The sequence below is a fragment of the Canis aureus genome, chromosome 32, assembly GCF_053574225.1.
Source record: "Canis aureus isolate CA01 chromosome 32, VMU_Caureus_v.1.0, whole genome shotgun sequence".
In the NCBI taxonomy this organism is placed as follows: domain Eukaryota; kingdom Metazoa; phylum Chordata; class Mammalia; order Carnivora; family Canidae; genus Canis; species Canis aureus.
The window spans coordinates 24720653-24741217 of record NC_135642.1 but is presented as its reverse complement, the minus strand read 5'-3'; the positions used below and the strand labels follow the sequence as shown (position 1 = coordinate 24741217).

The following is a 20565-nucleotide window of genomic DNA, read 5'->3' as shown; positions in this document are numbered from 1 at the left end:
ATGATTTAGCTATTGAACTGTAACTAAATTATAATGTGAATTCCACACATTTCAAACTGACAATTTTATGCAAGGTAAAGAATCCATTCCTATTGGGTAACAAGATGCCCCACAACATTTTTGGTTAGTTGAGTGGCTTGGCACACACAGGTTCCTTTAATGAAGGTCAGATTTGTCTTATTGATATTCAGCTCAGCAACATATTACTCACATTAGAGTCTAACCATGGAATAGTAAGGAAACAGAAGTAGCATTAGGATAAATTTCTGAAAATATGGCATTTAAAATATAACTTTATCCTTACATGATTTGTGGTCTTTAAAATTCAGCAAAAGGAGGCAAAATCTCCCACAAGAAATTATGATATCTTCATGGCTCTTCAAACAGTAAGTGCACTTAAAGTCTGAATATAAAACATCACTAAAATTAAAAAGGGACTCTCCAACATGATCCCCAATTGCCAGTGCTCCCCTAATTCAGCAAAAGAATTCGAAAGGAGATTTATGCCCTTATACTGTGCAAAAACCACTAACACACCATAGGGAATGGAGCCTTATTTTAGACAAAATAAACTGATACTGCAGTGGAAGCACAGCTCATGAAAGTTCGTTTTGAAGTGTTGCACCTTCAACACCTATCCTAGTGTTTCCCGTTTGTAGGATACTAAATAGGTTTAGTTTTCAAAAGACTGAGGCTCTAAGAGCAAAAAAGACATTGTAGGAAGGGAAACGTATGAATGTCTCCTTGGAGTTAACAGCAACATCCCATGTGAAGAAGTCAGGTATTAAAAAAAAAAAAAAAATTTGCAGCCTTGTAAATTTACAAATAAAAGGGATCTTTGCTTTGAAATCCGACCTGGCTTTACATACATCTCATACACTTACCACAGTAAGGAACACTGTAACTAAAATCTTTAACAGAAATATTTCTACATCCCTGCTGCCCTTGGGGTTGTTTTAGGGAAGGATGGGGGTGGGAGGGTGCCAGCCATGTGACGTTCCCTCTGGCACTGACTCCAGTCCCCAGGTCCCTGGATGCTCATGTTGGTTTGTGAAATACTGTGGCAAGAGCAGGAGGCAGGTGCACAGCTAATATTTCACTGTTTGCCTGATTCAAACAAGCAAATGAGAATAAATAAGAAGTGCAATGGTCTTTAGGTTTGGAGGAAACAGCCAGGTAAAGGATAAAATGCTTACTAACACAAACCTCATAAAAGAATCTTTCTCCTTCCTTCTTCTTCTCGGGGAATTGCAAGTCAAAGATGTTGGACAAAGACACAACACATTACAGACACAGCACGCAACACATTTTGACAGAGTTTCAGATGTGAATAATAAACCACTGATACCTCAAAAACTGCTAGTGCCACAAAGCACATTTCAGAACAAAAATGTTGATATCAACTTGACACTGTGTAATATGGTGAAAAAAAATCTGTAGTTTGTAGAACTTTATAGATCATTAGCATATATATATTTGTGTATATATGATGATACACACTACAAAAGGCTACTGACCATCTCCCTCCTCACATTCACACTTCTGATGCATTTACTATCAGTATTTTGTTGTGGTTAATGATCACCTTAGTTGTTAATGGTATTTTAGAATAATATCACTTTCTGTTCTTTAGTTAACCCATGTAAAAAACTTAATTATGACACTTTCCATAGCAAAAAGATATGCTGCTAATAATCTCTAAGTAGACATTTTGCAAATGCAGGCATAAAAATATACTCACCTCTTTTCCTCCCATGGATTCAAACATTTTTTCCAGTTGGACCCGCAATTGCTGAATATTGTTCATCAATATACAGGGCTTTAAATTAAGCAAACAACAACAAAAAAGGTGGTGTGAGAATCCTTCATACATTAAATTATTGAATGAGTATACCTTAAATGGGGTAAGTATACAACTATCACTGAAGTCCTATTATATTTGGCAAACAAAATAATTCTGTTATTTTCATTATACTTTCTAAGAGTTAAGAACGGAAGAGGGAAATATTACCACTTTGGGGAATCCAATTTAATAATAAACCCAGACAATAAATCATTGGGACTTACTACTAATATTTCTTTTATTCTTAACATTGAGCCAAATTCTGTTTTTAAAGATACACTTTAAGAAAAAGATAATGGTTTAACTTTTCCACTATTTCACCATTTAAAAAACCAAAACACCATCTGAATTTTAAAAATACTAAGGGGGTGGGGGATACCTGGGTGGCTCACTGGTTGAGCATCTGCCTTTGCCTCAGGTCATGATCTCAGGGTCCTGGCATTAAGTCCCTCATGGGGCTCCTTGCTCATTGGGGGAGTGTGCTTCTCCCTCTCCCTCTATCCCCACCCCTGCTTGTGCACACACACTTTTTCTTAAATAAATAAAGTCTTTTAAAAAATAAAAATAAAAATACAAGGCAGGGGGAAGATACCTTTAATGTATTCTCTTTGGCTATAGATAAAGTTTGCACACTGGTATTCAAGATGTTTAATTATCTGGCTCCAAACTAGTTTTCCCTTCCCATCTCTGTCTACTCTGTCTACTGCACTATAAGTAACTTTCCCCTTTAAGCAGCTTATTCTCTCCAAAACACCTGGGCTTTCTTGATGCTGACTTGGCTTGGCGTGTGGCCTCTTCACTTGAACCTCTTTGCCTATCTGAATCATATCCATCATTCCAGGTTTGAGCTTTCTCTTTCCTGGTCTATATTCTTCTGTACTCACTTGACATTTATTTAGCTTTACATTTATATTGCTTTTCACTATCTCACCCACTGACCTTAAATACACCATATGTGCTATGTCTTCTGCTTTGTCTTACTCCCAAGAGTACTGCACAGAGCCTTCCACAGAATACATGTTTAAAAATGTTTTTTGACTCAGTGTTTCCAAGGAGGCAGAAATAGAACAATAGCATAGAGATGGAAAGCTCTGTGACAGGACTAGATGTGGACTTAGAATAATAGTAATTTATAATTGGAAAATAGAATTGAGAATAGTTACAGAATAATATTTGTTGTATTCTGATTCCAAAAAGCCAGTTGATTTGGAGGAGGAAAATAGTGAAAGGAAAATGGATATATCTTCCAAGTTTCTGGGAGATGAGCCAATAATGAATTAGAGAGGCATAGAGAGGGTTTACAAGGCATCAGAGAGGTGTTAGCACTCATCAGTGGAAAGATTTTATTATTACTTTAACCACATTACTGACCTTTGAAAAACTTCCTACTTGATTCTTAAAGTGACCACATCCTAAGTTCGATTTATGAATACAATTTTAAACTTGGATTCCATTTCTTTGATTCTGGTCGCATAAATATTTTATTTCTCTAACACAGATACCTGAGATACATCTGCCATAGATATTGTTCAGGTAGCTGAACCCAATATTCCACTAATGACTGTGATCCCCAGCTGTGACTGAGAGCCCCTTGATCAGGGCTTATCCTTTCCAATGTACATATGGTCAAGACTCTCTAGGCATTTAGCATCTTGACCCAAAGGCAACAAACTGAACCTTCACTAGGGGCTGGGTCATTGGGGTTTTTCTTCTTTCCTTCCTCCCTCCCTTCCTCCTCTTGCTTCCTTCCTTCCTATCTTGCTCCCTTTCTCTCACTTGGTTGCTCTTTCTTTTCTTTTCTTTTCTTTTCTTTTCTTTTCTTTTCTTTTCTTTTTTCTTTTCTTTCTTCTTCTTCTTTTCTTTTTTCCATCAGAGATGGGGATGATTTAGCTTGAATTTGACAACTTACCAGAGAGAAAATGAAGGTCAAAGGAAGACCATGACTCTTAATGAGAGGCAGGAAGAGTCATGGGTAAAAGGTGGTATCACTCTGTAACCCTGGCTCTAAGTTAGCTAGGTAGACTCTTCTATTATTATTGGATATTAAGTTTATCTTTTTTGGCACATGTAACAGTACTATAGTACCAACTGTATAAACACCAACTTCCAAGCCCTTTTAATATGACTATTTCCAATGGAAAATAAGAACTAAGAAACAAAATTAACTACGAGCTCACTTGGCATGGATTGCTATGGACTCCAGGTAAGGCTACATATTTAAAAAAAAAAAAAAAAAAGAGAGAGAGAGAGAGAGAGAGAGAGATTCAGTTATCCAGAGAGAGGTAAAAATAAACACAAGACTCTCTTCTTTCATTAAGTTTTCTCTGCCTTTGAAATGTTGAAATATCAATTTATCAAACTACTACTGAAGACTGAATTACATGAATCTACCTTAAACCTAATCTGGAAATGGCTTCTATTTTAAGCACTTCTATAGTCATTGAAAACAAAACAAATAGCACACACAGTAAAGAGAACATTAACTTAATTTAGAAGTATCATTTTTTTTTAATGGTACTCACGTGGGAGGATTGTGAGAATTTTTTTTTAAGATTTTATTTACTTATTCATGAGAGACACAGAGAGAGAGAGAGACACAGGCAGAGGGAGAAGCAGGCTCCATGCAGGGAGCCAATGTGGGACTCCATCCCGGGACTCCAGGATCACACCCTGGGCCGAATGCAGGCGCTAAACTGCTGAGCCACCCAGGGATCCCCTAGAAGTATCATTTGTTGATGAGTTTTGGTAGATAAAATAACCTATGTGGAAGTTGTCATCTTTTTATTTGTATATAATTTGGCTTTTTCCCTAAAAATATCATGATACATTTCATCTGATCTAAATCTGGAAAAAAGTTAGGAACTGAAACTATAATGAATATGAAAATTAGTTCTGTTGGGACTAGGGTTATTTCTCCATGACAAAGTCAGTTTCTGAGTTGAAAAATATTTTATTAAATATTCAAAATCAAGTAATTCTGATTTATATATGTTTCTTTGCTATATTTTGGAGTATGGGAAAAAGGGATTAAAAAACTTGTGATCCATTTTCTATGTGAAACATCACAGAAAAAAATAATCATTCTTTCGCAGATATTTTAACTGTCATCTGTAATTCTGACCCCTAGGAAAGCAAAGTTATGTTTATCTCTTACAGGATGTCTCTCTCTAAAGGTTTATAGATCAATTTGCATATGTAATAAGTATATTGGCCATAGATATACTGAGAAAAAAACTTTTAATGTTCTTGATACTGAAAGAAATCAATAGTAGTTAAATAAATGTACAAAACAATCTCTTCAGTTTATCTCAGCTAAAAGCATAAACTAAGCTGTTAATTGTTATTCTCTCATGGAAAAGCTGAAACAATGCTTGGCATTGAGTGAGAGTCTACGACTCATTAAGATATTAAGAACTAGGAAAGAAAACTACTGAGGAGAAGTTCCTGAGCTGTAATATTTGCAAGGGTGTTTTCTTTCTTTATTTGGAAAAGTATAAAACACACAAACAAAATACAAAGAATAATATATTGTTTATTTATTAATTATGAGCATTGATTTACAATTTTTCTCCAATGTTTTAAAAATAAAATGTAGAATGTTAACTTATATTTTTAAAAACATTTTTAAAACATTTTTTAATGTTTTAAAAAATAAAAATAAACTGTAAAATGTTAATGTATAGTTAATGTAATGTATAACATATCAGTGAAAGTCTGCGGGGGTCTTTTTAAGGCTGATTTTCTTTTCTGAATGACAAGAATTATCCTTGGTAATTCATAGCTGCCTTTACAATTTTTTCACGTTGGCTATCCTAGTGTGGTCAGAATTTTTCCTGAAATTATCTGGTGCTGTTTTGATTTTCAACATAATACTTTGCAAATGTATTATAAATTTAATTGAAAATACATGCTTTCAGTAAATAAGTATTCTATCTTGCCTATTAGAGTATAATCAGCAGCAGTTAAAAATCACTGCTGAGATACCTGGGAGTTGTAATAAAATTTCTAGGCAGCATATTAATTGAAGGGAAAGAAGCATCTTCTGAGACCCTTGAGAACCATTAAGTCTGACTTATATTAATGAGCTGTTAGCAAGAGGTCAATGAGGTTTCAGTGAGAGTTCTCTTTTAGACTTGCCTGATCGTGGGAACTAATTTTTTAAGAGGAGAAAACTGATTATCCTCTTCAACAATCTAGTACTAATTTCTGTAATATATTTTTTCAGCGTTTTAAAAAAATTCCTTAATGTTACCAATGTATTTCTCCTAATAATACATTTGGTAAATAGGAAAGATCTCACCTTCCACCAGAGACTAAAACTAAAGTGATTTGGAGTATAATCAGTGTATCTTATTTCTCTTTGTGCCTTAAGTTCCAATGCTGGCTTGAATTTTATAAAGATTTTCTTAATCATCCAAAAGGTAAAAGGCTAAGTTAATGAATTAAAGTTGAAACCAGCACTTTTTCTTGCATTAACTATTTTAATTTATTTGAAAACTGAAGGATAAATTGTGCTCACTTTGTACCAGTGTCCAAACTATGCTATTGGTGTTAACATAAACAAGCTTTAATTCCTAGATCTCAGCTTCAATGTCTTATGATTATGTGGGTTGTTAATTGTTTATGTGAGTCTTGTTTCTTATCATCATGGAAAACCACAAGTTGGCTGAGATGCTCTCAACCTTCCTCTGAATTCTATATTGTAACTAGGTCAGGATACCTAGAGAAGTATTCAAATAATTTCTTTAAATTATTTGATATTTCTTTAAATACCTATTCCCTATTTTCCTTGAAAACAGAAAGAAAAACAATTCTCTTACTTACTTATTCATTTAAAAAAGTGGATCTCAGCTGAAGAATACTTGAAAGCAGAGACAGTTTTACTTACCACATTTTCTTTATCACAATATGAACTGAAGTCACTCGATACAATCGCAGCATACTGAAGCAGTACTTTATTGATAGTCTAGAGGAAAAAATGTGAAATGTATCCAGTTAAATGTATCCAGTTTTACACACACTAGCCAGTTTAATGCTAATCCGGGAAAACTTTTCATGTTTTATTCAGCTAAAAGGGGGCCAGATGCAGTGATTAAATCTGTACCCTTGCCAAAAGAAGGATCTCAAACTATTATGTTTAGATGACAATTTGTAATATTTCTGAGTACATGTGAGATATTCCACATGAATTAATTCCCTTTGAACATATCTGCCCCATCATACAACTTTTTTTTATTTCAAACTTTACCAAACACTCAGAAGATATGTGATTTTGTGGCAACCTTCTCTATGCTTACATACTTACTATTTAATGATACTAATGCTCCCCCTGCCCCCCAGACAACTAATCTTATGCTTTGACTCCTATTTCACGGTTTCTAGTTCCTACTCTCCTCTCATCCTCACCACACATATATATGTGGTGGTGACTTTCTCAACTTTCTTTTTTTTTTTAGATTTTATTTATTTATTCATGAGAGAAAGAGGGAGAGAGAGAGAGGCAGAGACACAGGCAGAGGGAGAAGCAGGCTCCATGCAGGGAGCCTGACACAGGACTCAATCCTGGGTTTCCAGGATCACGCCCTGGGCCAAAGGCAGGCGCTAAACCACTGAGCCACCCAGGGATCCCATTTCTCAACTATTTACAGTGTTTCTAAATACTTTGTAGAATTATAAGTAGTGTCAGAGCATTCCTGTATATATTCCTTAGTAAGAAATATTTTCAGTAATTTTCTGATAAGGTAAGGAACCTTATTAATATCAAAGACCATCCCTAAGACTTTTGTTGTATCATACTGTCTCAATACATTTACCTTTAATTTACTAAATTAGTTACTGGTGCATTATTATCTAAAAATATTTTTCCTAATTTTTGCCTTTGTTCTGTCCTCTTCATCCTAATTCTATATTTTTCCTTCTCCATTTACTATTTCTGAGCTAAAGGATGCCCTCTGCTTCCATTAATTATGTAAAATTAGGAAAAACAAATACATTTTATTAAATTTAATTTCAGCTACTTAAAGATATGTTGATGAATTTTTATCCTACTACTTTTACTTACATAGCTTGAATTATCATAAGCCAAATGCAGATATGATTTTCTCAGAAGACAGAAAACAACAATAGCTGTAGATAAAGACTATCTCTTTTCACAGAAAAGCTAGGACAAAAAATTCGTATCCCTTTTTTGTATAACATATTCATCTGAATTTTCTTTGTGGCTCAGATCAACTGAGGAGACACTCTAAACATCTCTCCTTTAGCTTCTTAACCAACAAACCTGAATTCACCAAATCTAACTATGAACTTGTTTCAAAGACATTTAAGATCAAAGGGAAAACCTGAAAGTAGGGATAAAATGCAGAAAGAAAACTGATATTTTGTGGAAGTACAAAGTATGGTGGTAATATGCATCGGTTTAAATAGAAAGTTGGCCTTGGAAAATCCAAATCTTATCAAGCAGAAGACCAGTAAATCTAGAAAACAGATGGCTGATCAGACTGAAATATCTTCCAAATGCAGCTGTTCAAATTTGGCTTCAGATATAATGCTGGAAATTACTTAGGGACTTACCTAAAAAGTACCAATTCACTTGTACATATGAGCACGACTTTCAGTTTACAGTGTAAACTCAAAGAATCATTTCACTTTGTTATAAAAACAAAAACAAAGCAAAGTCTGATTTAGGAGCTTGTTATAACTAAGAGATTATAACTTGCCTCAGATAAAGTCTGGGGAGGGGAATCCAGACATTCACTTCTGATTATTCTCAAGGTATGCCCCAAGGCCCAAGAGTTGATTGTATTTCACAGGAAAACCCTAGTCTGTTGAATTTCTGCTGGAGAACAATTAACACATTTTAGGATCTCACATCCACTAACCTACAAATGCCAATGGTTAGGAAGTGGTTATGAGTTGTGGGTAAGGTTAAGAGCTCAGTCATGTAGGATATGGTTTAAGGCCTTGTGTTCGTAAGTTTTGTGGATACAATGGCTCTAAGACCACCCATGTCTCTACTAATGTACAAAGTATACCTGAATGAAAGTGTGCCCTTACACTTTAAGGGCAACTCAATTTCACTTTAATTTATTCAACAAAGTCAAACCCTATTGGACATTAGTTCTTTAATACTAGCAAGCAGTTACTTGAGACATACCTGCCTAAGACACATCTCCAACTGCATCATAAGCATTACCTAGTACACATGATAGCCCCTAGTACATCACCTAGGAACTTCTTGGAAGTTCAAATTCTCTGGTCCTAACCCAGGTCTGCTGACAGCAATTTTGGTGAAAGCTTCAAGATGATTCTGATGCAAGCTAAAGTTTGAAAACCACAGTCCTAACTAATACACAGCAGGGGGGAGGTTAACTCTTCAGAGAGAACTTGTTGATGGAAGAATTAGCTAGCAAAGCCTGGAAGATAGAATTTCCTGAGTGTGTGGACCTAGCTAACGTATATCTGTGGGACTCTTGGGCTTCAGAAGTGGGGACAGCACACAGAGAGAGGCCAGAGCCTGACAGAAGCTGTTTGCATCATGTTCTATAACAAAGTAGAGTTTTATGAAGAGAGAGTCATGAGGTACTGATGATTCATTTATGGATGCAGCAAAGGAACTACCATTCAAAGAGCTCCATTTTAAATAAAATTCAAACAGGACTATGGCCTTGAAACCAAGGATTCTCTGCATTTAAAAGATCAAGCAGGATGACCAAAATATCTCCCATCCTCAGTCTACTCTCATGAGGTGTGTGGCTACTCTTGTTACTGAGTGCGATAGCTATCAATCAGTCAGTATGATCTCCTGAGCTAATGCCACACTATTGGATGTGGATTAAATATCCTGTCAATACTAGGTCCCTCTAGGGTATGACTCTTGCAATCAGTAAGATAAGAACCCCAGTTCAAAAATCCATCTTTTCAGCCCCATGCTATTCATTGAAATATTTAGTATTAGTGAATACATGGAGGATAAGAAATGTAGTATCTGTTAAGTGACATTAGAAATGTCACTTAGGAGCTTTCTAGCACTGTATTTTAACCCACGCAGAAGATAGAATCCCCCTCAGTTGCCTAGGCTTGGCTCAAAGAGTAAAAATAAATGTTGAGATTCTGCTCTTCGACTTACTAAGTGATTTGTGAGGACACCAGACTGGGAAGGGAGTATAACTTAGTGATTAAAAGCATTTCATTTGAGTTATTTGAGTGCTTTCTTTGAGTTATTGAAACTTTCTAAGATTGTTTCATCATTTGAATAATTAGGAAAAATAACAGTATTTATGTTATGGGATTGTAGTGAAGAATAAGTAAGACAATATATGTAAAGTGATTAGCACATAGCAATGTTCAATTAAGCATCTATGCTTTTGCAAATTAGGATTATGTTCTCAAAGAACAAGAAATATGTGTATCTCATTCACCATAGTATCTCCAGTCCCTGGACACTTAATAAACAAAACAAAACAAAACAAAACAAAAAAAACAGATTCATAGCCAGGACTCCATTAATATTGTTGGTTTGTTTTTAATAATTAATGAAGGTATCACTACTTTATATCACTTTGTTATTTAAACTACTCATACTTAACAAAAGCAGCAGTATAGCCATAGAAATATTCACTAACCATGTGCACTCCTCACCTCTCACAGCTATGAAATGTGAAGATTTGTTTGATGTATTCAGCCTTATATACGCTTTAGTAAAAACAAATCATCCCTTTAAGTCCCACTTTAGAATGCTAACTCTTCCCAAATGTTTGCAGATATCATTAATTATGTCTTTTCTCTGAGAGACAAATCAATATAAATCAATATAAGTCCCAGGAAAAGAATATGATTTCAATACTCTGTTATAAGGATCCCAATCCCAAGAAGGATAGGGTTTTTAAGACTAATGGTCACATCTGATGAAACAAAACAAATTCTAATAGTCTGAAGTTACTGTGAAATGGCTAATGATATTAACCACAAAGTCCTATATTTATTTTTATGATTTTTAAAAATCATCCTGACAAAATAGAATTTGTCTTTCATTGTAAATTGCCAGTTTCTGCTTCCCCAGAAAATACGTTTTTTCCTTACATTATTTCCTTGTGATAATAATTGGGTAGTATTGAATTTACATGGATTAAAAATATTTTAGGTATTTAACATTTTTGTGTGTGTGTGCCAATAAAAGCTTACATTCCCTTAATGACATGTGGAGCCTAGTTCTTTTCTCCACACTTCAAGGAATGTGCTTTCCTGAGTGTGATTCTGACATAAGCCTTATTGCATCCTCCCACCTGTTTATAATTTCCTCCAGCCCACTTGCTTACACTTCCGGCAGTCTAAACATGGCAGGGTCCAGCTTCACAGCTACAGAAAGGTCCATACTGCCAAGGAGGGGAGGGTGACCTGGAGCCCAGCACCTCCAGCCCAGGGCAGCTTTCCTGCTTTCTCGGTGCTTCCCTGCCTCCACCTTACATAACCTGCTACCTGACTACCCTGAGGGTGAATTCTAGTTACCTTTCTAATATCGTTCACAATTAAAATAGTATGTTACTAAATATATTAACTCTGAGATTATTGAATTCTCCTATGACCCTGCTTCCATGAGTCCCACAGAGTTCCAAGAATAGCATGTGACACACTTTCTTCAACAGTATCCCTAATGACCCCATTTCATTGTTCTCTTGGCCGTCACCCAAAACACAGCTGCTTGTCAAGAAAAGAGAATTTTTTAGAATAATTCTCCTGCAGAGCTTACTTGCAGGATTCACCACATTGGGAAGTTGAAATCAGCTGCTACCAAGAAAGTTCCCTCTGGAGATTATCAAAATCAATGATTTTTAGCTATTAACTTTAAAAGTGGGAGGTTACTTTTGTTTTCCTAATTAACATGTAAAGACTAGAGTTCAAAAAATTTGATAGTAAACTAAGAATACAGTTTAGGCAGACACTTTATGTACCTTAAAGCTTCATTGGCTCCTCATTTTTTTTCAGCCTTTTTATTATTTTTTTTTAAATTATGGCTCCTAATTTTCTGTTAAAGATGTCTGGCCACTTTGCCTGTTCTTCATAGAGGACCTAACTTTCCAACTGTAGTTCCATCAGCTCTCTACTAATCCTATGCTCTCTCTTCTTTAGGATCTCTCAGTCTAGAATTCGAGTCACAGAATGATAGAGGGTGACAAAGACTCTCTCCTTGACTAAACTCCAGCCAGGCACCTCCCAGCCCTATTCGCAACCTTGGTATATCAAGACTTGAAGAAAACAGTAACAGCTTGTAACAGCTCAGGGCTTCCTCCCTGGAATGATCCCAGATCCCCTTGAAGTGCCTCCCTGAGTAAACTGACTTTATAAGAAAAGCCAATTTGGGCATGCATAGAAACACCAGGGGAGCATATACACAGAGGAAGAACCGTGTAAAAACCCAGTTCGAAGGCTGCCATCCTTAAGCCAAGGGGAGAAGCCTCAGGAGAAATTAAATCTGCCAATATCTTGATCTCAGACATCTAGCCTCCAGAACTGTGAAAAAATATATTTCTACTTTTTAAGCCACCATTTTCTGGTAATATTTAATTATGGCAGCCCTAGAAAATTAATATACAACTTAACTGAGTTTTGGCATTTCCTTATTTTTTAACATGTTAAAGGTTATATGTATTGTGTATCTTTTCACTTCTGAGATGACATTTATAGCATTGGACTTTGTCATAGATTTGGCACTCCCATTATAAGCTTTTATGAGGTCAGAGAAAATGCCTATTCATGGCTACATCTCTCAAAGTGGCTAGTAAAGTGTGTGAGTGAGGTAATGAGTAAGTATCTGTTGGATGAACAGTGGAGACCTCCACCATCATCCAAACCATCGAGCCAGACTCAATCATAGGGCAGTCAGACAGAGGACCATGCCAGTCACTTCCCCTACATTACTGCGTTTGTCATGCCACTACCCTGTTTAAATGGATTGTTTAAACAATCCATTTCAGTGTTACTTAGGTTGTTCAGAAGATGTTCAGTGTTACTTAGGTTGTTCAGAAGATTAAGTCTAAACTTCATAGTCCAGACAGCAGGGCTCTGCAAGATCTAGACCTATCTTTACTTTCCCACTGCACATTTTTGTTTTTGGTTGGGTTTTGTTTTATTTTTCCCCAAAATATTGCTTCTCCTTACTCTTCACATGTAAGCTCTGTTTTACCTCTCCTTTTGTTCCTGCTACCCCCAAGGCTTAGAATACTTTTTAAACTACGGCTTTTTAGGCTGACTGAGCTCTGCTTTTCTTGTGAAATCTTTGTCTATTTCAGCCCTCATTGGTTTTCCTCGTGCCCAACTTAACTGTAGATCCCACTATGCTTGAGTCCAAATTGTATCCTTCTTCATGCTCTTTTCTAACTAGTTCATGTGCTGCGGCCTTGATTATTATAGGAGGTTTTTTATTTTAAGATTTGAAGGGCAGGGACTACGTCTTTTAATTCTTGTATTTCCCTCGAAACTTTTGGCAAAGCAGTAAGTACTTTGAAAGCCTTTTTAGACTTTTAGAGGGGGAAGAGATCTTAAGAATGTAATCTGGTTGATCAAAATCAATCTGTCAACTAAGAAAACTACATTTCATAAAAATGAAATGAACTGCTCAGACTCATACTATCGTTATTGGCTGATTTGAAATCAGAACTCTGTTTTCATTACTCCAATTCTAATATACTTTTCATTGTAGTATACTGTGTGTTAAGAATACCTGCAATTTAAATAGAAAATGCCAAGGCTTATTTTCATCTGAAATAAATAATTTTGCCACCCGTAGTAGTTAGTCTCTTCAGTTACAAACGACTGAGTCACCAATGTGAATAACAGATAGGTTTTTAAAGAATGATAAATCCATTTTAAGAAACAAGAAGGGCAGAAAGAAAGATGACAAACCTGGAAACCAAACCTATTGGTACAAGAATTTGAAATGAAATTGGGGTACTGGTGTCAGAGAAAACTACAAACAACATTAGTTAGGCTCTGTGAAAGAAAATAACAACATGCCACAATCCCAGACAAGAAAGGATTTGTTTCCTTTAACTTACCTTTGCAAATCTTCTCATTAAGTGAGATAATGCTTCAGGATTAGGGCATTCTAGTTTCTTAATAATCTCAAAGCTCTGGTTAAGCTGAGCAAAGACATCAACCACAGAACAAGAGAAGAGGGCATGATCAGATGTCTGCTGGAACTGAGGGGAGAGAAGGCAAAACCATCCAAAAGCACATTAGAGGGAGTGTGGAGAAAGAGTCATTTCACATAAATCACTCGATCTCTAACATGTACCCTTATTTCATGTGTGCCTTCTCATTTAATAAAATGCTTACCCATCTCAAAATCATTCATATCCTTTTCTGGAAAATGTATTAGAACTAATATCATGGGGCAGGCTGCTATTAATTGGTTTCTCCATTGCTACCTTCAGGGTCTGGTTCTTTTTATTTCCCATTCCCACAGATATGAGGATGGTTTAGAAAGATATTGTGGCTCAACACGTTTAAGTTGTTCTAGAGGGATCTGGATGGGGTCTGCTCCCAATCTCGAAATCCTGGAAAGATTTCAGGACAAGGGAGTTTTGCAGAAGTCTACCGAACTTTTAGACTCTGATCAGTTCAAGAGGTGAAGGAAGCTTGGAGCAAGAAGGTGATTGATTTTTTTGTTGCTAATTTAAACAATTCCCTTGAGTTCCTATCAGTCCTGTAAAGTTGTGTTTTACATTTATTTTGGTCATTAGAGGATTAAAATAAACCTTAATTAATAATAATGAGCCTAACAATTCCCATTATCTTAAAAGTGAGTAGCATGACTGAATCTTGACAATAAGCAGTCTTAAAGTAATTTAAACTCACTCCATCTTTTTTGTCTCTTCCCAGTGCTCCATGAAGGAACTCCATTGATACATCTTCATTTTCATCCAGCCACTGCATGACAAAAGGCTCAAACCACCTAAAAAATTAATAATGTTACATACTATAAAGGATATAATTTGCATATAATTAGCAGTGAATGTTGCTCTTTTCTTATATGAGAGAATTCAGGACCAGAAATCTCTTTTCATTCCCTTTTGGGCAGTTCTGCTTCCTCAGAGACCTTTAGCTTTACTTCATCAAATACATCCCTGATTATTTACTTTCAGTGTCCATCTCTTTTTTGGCTCCTCCCATGCTATTTTAAATATGCCTAGTACCCAATCCCCACAGCAATTCAAAATCCTATAAAATATAGATCTTGTGTGCTGCTCCCTATCATGCCATTCTCTCACTTTTTAGTACTTTATTGCTGGGCTTCCATCCATACTGATCATCTCCTGTAAATGATCCTGGGTGCTTACCTCTGGCTTGTTACGATCTACAATCCATCTGCAATTGGGTTTTGAGAATGGTCTAAGTTTCAAAGTTCTTTTTTCCATGTGGAGGTACAACTGTATAGCACCATTTATTCAGAAGAGCATCCTTTCCCCCACAGCCTCCAATTGGCATCTTTGGTACAAATCAAGCAATGGTATATATGGATTTGTCTCCAGACTACTTTGTCCTATTGGTCTGTTTGTCATGCACTAACAACACATTCTTTTAATAGCTGTATCTTTTAAACGAGTCCTGATAACTAATAATGCAGCTCTCCAGGGTTTTTTTTTTTTTTTCTCCACTTCAAGATTCAAGATTACCTTTGCTATTCTTAGCCCTTTGCATTTCTATTTAAATTTTTTTGAGTGAATTTGTCAATTTGAACAAAAATATCTGCTGGAATTTTTGAAATTGCATTAAATCTATAGGTCAACGGGAGGAGAATTACTATCTTTTCAATAATGCATCTTTTTAGGAACACTGTCTATTTTATTTTAATTCATCGTAAATTTCTCTTAGTAACATTTTATAGTTGCCTGAGTAGAGGGCTTGCACATCTTTCATCACCATTTGTTTCTCATAGTTTAATTCTATTTAAATGCTAAGGTTTCTGTATAATTTTGTAATTGGTTGTGGCTACTACATAGACATTTAATTTTATACAGACTTATCATATTCATTTTTTTGTGAGAAAGAGAGAGAGAAAGCATGTGAGAAAGGGAGGGGCAAAGAGAGAATATTAAGCAGGCTCCACCCCTAGCTTGGAGCCCAACCCAGGGCTCCATCTCATGACCCTGAGATCATGTCCTGAGACAAAATCAAAAGTCAGGCACCTAACCAACTGAGCCACCCAGGAGCCCCTATATTTACTTTTTAAATTCTATTAGTTGTCCTATAGCTTCTTTTTTCCCCCAAAGATTGTATTTATTTATTTGACAGAAAGAGAGAGCATAAGCAGGGGGAGAAGCAAGCAGAGGGAGAGCAGGAGCTTCTTGATGCAGGGCTTGATCCCAGGACCATGGGCTCATGACCTGAGCTGAAGGCAGACACTTAACCTACTGAATCACTCTATAAACATAATGTTTAGAGAGGAGACCAAGATGGCAGAGTAGGAAGATCTTGAGCTTTTGTCCTCTCATAGACATACCAAAATATACAATTATATACAGAATTATCTCAGAGAATGAAGTGAAGACTAACAGAACAGATCTTATACAACTAAAGATATAAAGATAAAGCCACATGCAGACAGTTAAGATAGGTGGAGAGGTGGTCTCGTCAGGACCAGTACCCTCCACTGCAATGACCCACCAGCGTAGAGGCCTTTCCTGGGTAATAAGGGGTCTGAGACCCACATTGGGCTCCATAGCTCAGAGAACCTGCACCAGGAAGATGATTGCCCACAGCATCTGTCTTTGGAAACCAACAGGGCTTATAACCAGGAGAGCCAGAGTGCAACAGAAAATGGAAACTCCACTCTTAAAGGACATGCACTCAATCTCACTCATTTTGCATCCCAGCATGGAGGCAGCAGTTTGAAATGCATCTGAGTTACCTGTGAAGGAGATCAATTGACTAATTTTACAGCATGTGATACAAGGGCAGGGATCTGTTGGAACATTCTCTGGGAAAAGAAGCCTGGTAGAAACCATGTTCTTTTTACTTCCCTTTTATTTAGTTGGGCACCCTGACTCTCTCCATTTACTATAATAGCAACAATTGCCCCACTCTGGCATTTCCCTGCAGACTCTCCCAACCAATCCCCTGCCCTGGCCCTCCTCTCAAGTAGCTTCCCACACTGCCACGCAAGGCTGGAGATCTCAGCCAGTAGTGGGGCCCCTTCCGATCGATCTCCTGCTCCACCATACATGGTGACCAGCAGTGGGGCTCCTGCAAGCAATGCTGCTGAGGACTGGGGATATGCCTGTCCAATAGAGTCCCTGTGACAGTTGCAGCCAGAACTCACAGACAAACAGGCCTTACAGTTATCCAACCAGAGACCTGACCTCCCTTGGGCCTTGTAACCATGCAAGGGCCAACTCTGCACACCAGCACCCCTGAAGCAGTCAAATCCAGGTCCCTTGGCCACACAGGGCAGAGTCAACCCCACTCACCAGCATGCCCATAGCAGTTGTAGTGGGGCCTAGCAGACAGCTTGCCAAGGGACAGCCCCCTACACAAGCAATTGTGTACCAAAAAACACAATAAAAACTACAACAACAACCTCTAGCCACAACAGGAGGGTGCATACAGCCCACGCAGAGGAAACCCTTGGGGCACCTGGCAGATGACCAGGCCCCACAGCATACTTTCTGCATAAAACTCCTTCAAGACCAGGAGAATTAGCTGATCTATTTAATACATAAAACCAAACACAAAGAGACAAAAGGAGGAGACAAGAATATGTCAAAAAATATCACATAAATACAGAAGACAAAACCCCCCAAAAAGAACTAGATGAAATGAAAATAAGTGACTTACCAGATAAACAGTTCAAAGAAATGGGCATAAAGGTGCCTACTGAACTCAGGTGAAGAATGGATGAATACTTTGAGAATTTCAACAATGAAAGAAAATATTCCAAAGAATCAATCAGAACTGAAGACTACAATAACTAAAATGAAAACTGTGGGGTCCCTGGGTGACTAATCAGCTAAGCATCTGCTTTGGGCTCAAGTCATGATCTCAGAGTACTGGGATCATATCCTGTGTTGGGCTCCCTGCTCAATGGGGAGCCTGCTTCTCTTTGCCTCTGCCTCTGCCATTCTCTCTCTCTGTCACTGTCTCTCATGAATAAATAAATAAAATCTAAAAAAAAAAAAACTGGACTACAGAAAATCAACAGAACATTAGATGATATAGAAGAATGGATCAGTGATCTGGAAGACATGGTAGTGGAAATCATCCAAACCAAACATCAAAAAGAGAAAGAAATTAAAAAATGAGGACAGTGGGGGTGCCAGGGTTTGCTTAGTCAGTTGAGTGTCTGACTATTGGTTTTGGCTCAGTTCATGATCTCAGGATTGTGAGATCAAGTCTTGCATCACATTCTGTGCTCAGTCAGCACAGAGTCTGCTTGAGGTTCTATCTATCCCTCTACCCTCCCCTTGCATGTGCTCTCTCTTTCTAAAATCAATCAATCAATCTCCAATAAATAAATAAATAAATAAATAAATAAATAAATAAATAAGGATAGTTTAAGGGACCCCCTAGGACCTCAACCATACTAACATCCACATTATAGTGGTCCCAGAAGGAGAAAAGATAGAAGGGTCAGAAAACCTATTTGAAAAAATAATGGCTAAAAATATCCCTAACCTGGTAAAGGAAACAGACCTCCAAGTCCAGGAATCACACAGAATCTCCAAAAAGATGAGTACAGGAAATCCCTGGGTGGTTCAGCAGTTTAGTGCCTGCCTTCGGCCCAGGGTATGATCCTGGAGTCCCAGGATTAAGTCCTGCATTGGGATCCCTGCATGGAGCCTGTTTCTCCCTCTGCCTGTGTCTCTCATGAATAAATAAATAAAATATTTTTTAAAAAGGTGAATCCAAAGAGAGCCACACCAACAAACATTATACTTCAGGTGTCCAGAGTTAAAGATAGCAATTCTTAAAGCAGAAAGAAAAAACAACTACTTAAGTACAAGTAAAACCCAACAAGACTATCAGCTGATTTTTCAGCAGAAAACCCACATGCCAGAAATAGTGGCACAATATATTCTAGTGCTGAAGGGAAAAACAATTACAACCAAGAATACTATACATGGCAAGATTATCACTCAGAACTGAATGAAGCATAAGGATTTCCCAAACAAGCAAAAGTGAAAGGAGTTCACTGACAACAAACTGGCTTTACAAAAAATGTTAAAGGAACTTCTTTAAACATAAAAAAGCTATAAGTAACAAACAAGAAAATAATAAAAGAAAAAAGATCTCACTGGTAGTGGTAAAAGGTGTGGCTTCGATCGTCTACATAGGTAAAATGAAGGTTAAAAGACAATAGTGAAATCATCTAGACCTACAATAATTAGTCAAAGGTTACACAAAACAATGACATGTAAAGTATGATGTCAAAAACAAAAAATTAAGGGAAGAGTAAAAATATAGTTCTTTTAGAACATGCTTGAACCTAAGCAACTATCAACTTAAAATAGATTGCTATAAAAAAATAGATTGCTATATACATAGGATATTGTATATGAACTTTGTGGTAACCACAGGCCAAATATCTAAATTAAAGAGAAAGAAATACAAACAAAACTCTAAGGAATGTCACCAAATCACCCGAGAATTGTGTAAGAAACAGAGAAAAACTACAAAAACAAAAATAAAATGGTTGAAAAGAAAACAACCATAAAATGGCAAGAAGTACATATCTATCAATGGTTACCTTAAATGTAAATGGACTTAATGCTCCAGTCAAAAGGCAAGAGGGTGGTTAAATGGATAAAAAAACAAAATCAAGAACAAGTCTTGTGTGTGTGTGTATATATATATATATATATATATATATACACACACACACACACACATGCTGCCTATGATAGATACACTTCAGATCTAGAGATACAAATAAACTGAAACTGAAGAAAAATCTATTCCTTGCAAATAGAAACAAAAATAAAGTTGAAGTAGCAATACTTAGACAAAATCAGCTTTAAAAGAAAGGCTGTAACAAGATAGAAAGGGCATTACATTATGATAAAGGATTCAATCCAACAAGGGGATATAATACTTGTAAATAGCTATGTACCCAACACAGAAGCACCGAAATACATAAAGCAAATTTTAATAGACAAAGGAGGAATTCATGGTAATACAATAATAGTAGGGACCTTTAACACTTCACTTACATCAATGGAATGATCATCTAGAGAGAAAATCAGTAAACACAGGCCTTGAACAGCATCATAGAACAAAGGAATTAATATACACAACACTCCATCCAAAAGCAGAAGAATACACATTCTTTTAAAGCACATATAAATATTTTTCAGGGTAGAGCACATGTTAGGCCACAGAACAAGTCTTAGTAAATTGAAGAAGACTAAAACCATATCAAGTATCCCTTTTACACACTAAAAATGAACTATCAGAAAGAGAAACCACTGTAATAAACTAAGGGGAAACTAGAATTCTACGCTTATAGAATTCTAAGTTGTCAGTGTTTCTTTCAGCACTTAAAAGATGTCATTGTGGTGTATCTGGTGTCCGTCACTCCGACTGAACAATCATCCAAGAGTATTATTGGAGCTCCTTGGAGAATAAAGGGTCTTACCTTCCTTGACTCCAATAAGTGGAAAGATTTTTTATATTGTTTTCTGGTTTTAAGCAATCTTCTATGACATAATGAAGTTTTTTTAATTGCA

General features: G+C 36.6%; 1 protein-coding gene across 7 annotated transcripts in view; it reads right to left on the bottom strand.

Annotated features, from left to right (window-relative positions):
• Nucleotides 1-20565, bottom strand: part of UNC13C (unc-13 homolog C) — a 586284-nt gene that overhangs the window by 113702 nt on the left and 452017 nt on the right. For all 7 annotated transcript variants that reach the window (XM_077881171.1, XM_077881173.1, XM_077881169.1 and 4 more), the window contains 4 exons: nt 14699-14795; nt 13897-14040; nt 6732-6809; nt 1742-1819 (listed from right to left, as the gene is read on the bottom strand). In XM_077881171.1, coding sequence (XP_077737297.1) covers nt 1742-1819; nt 6732-6809; nt 13897-14040; nt 14699-14795 — 397 coding nt within the window. The remainder of the gene's footprint in view (nt 1-1741; nt 1820-6731; nt 6810-13896; nt 14041-14698; nt 14796-20565) is intronic.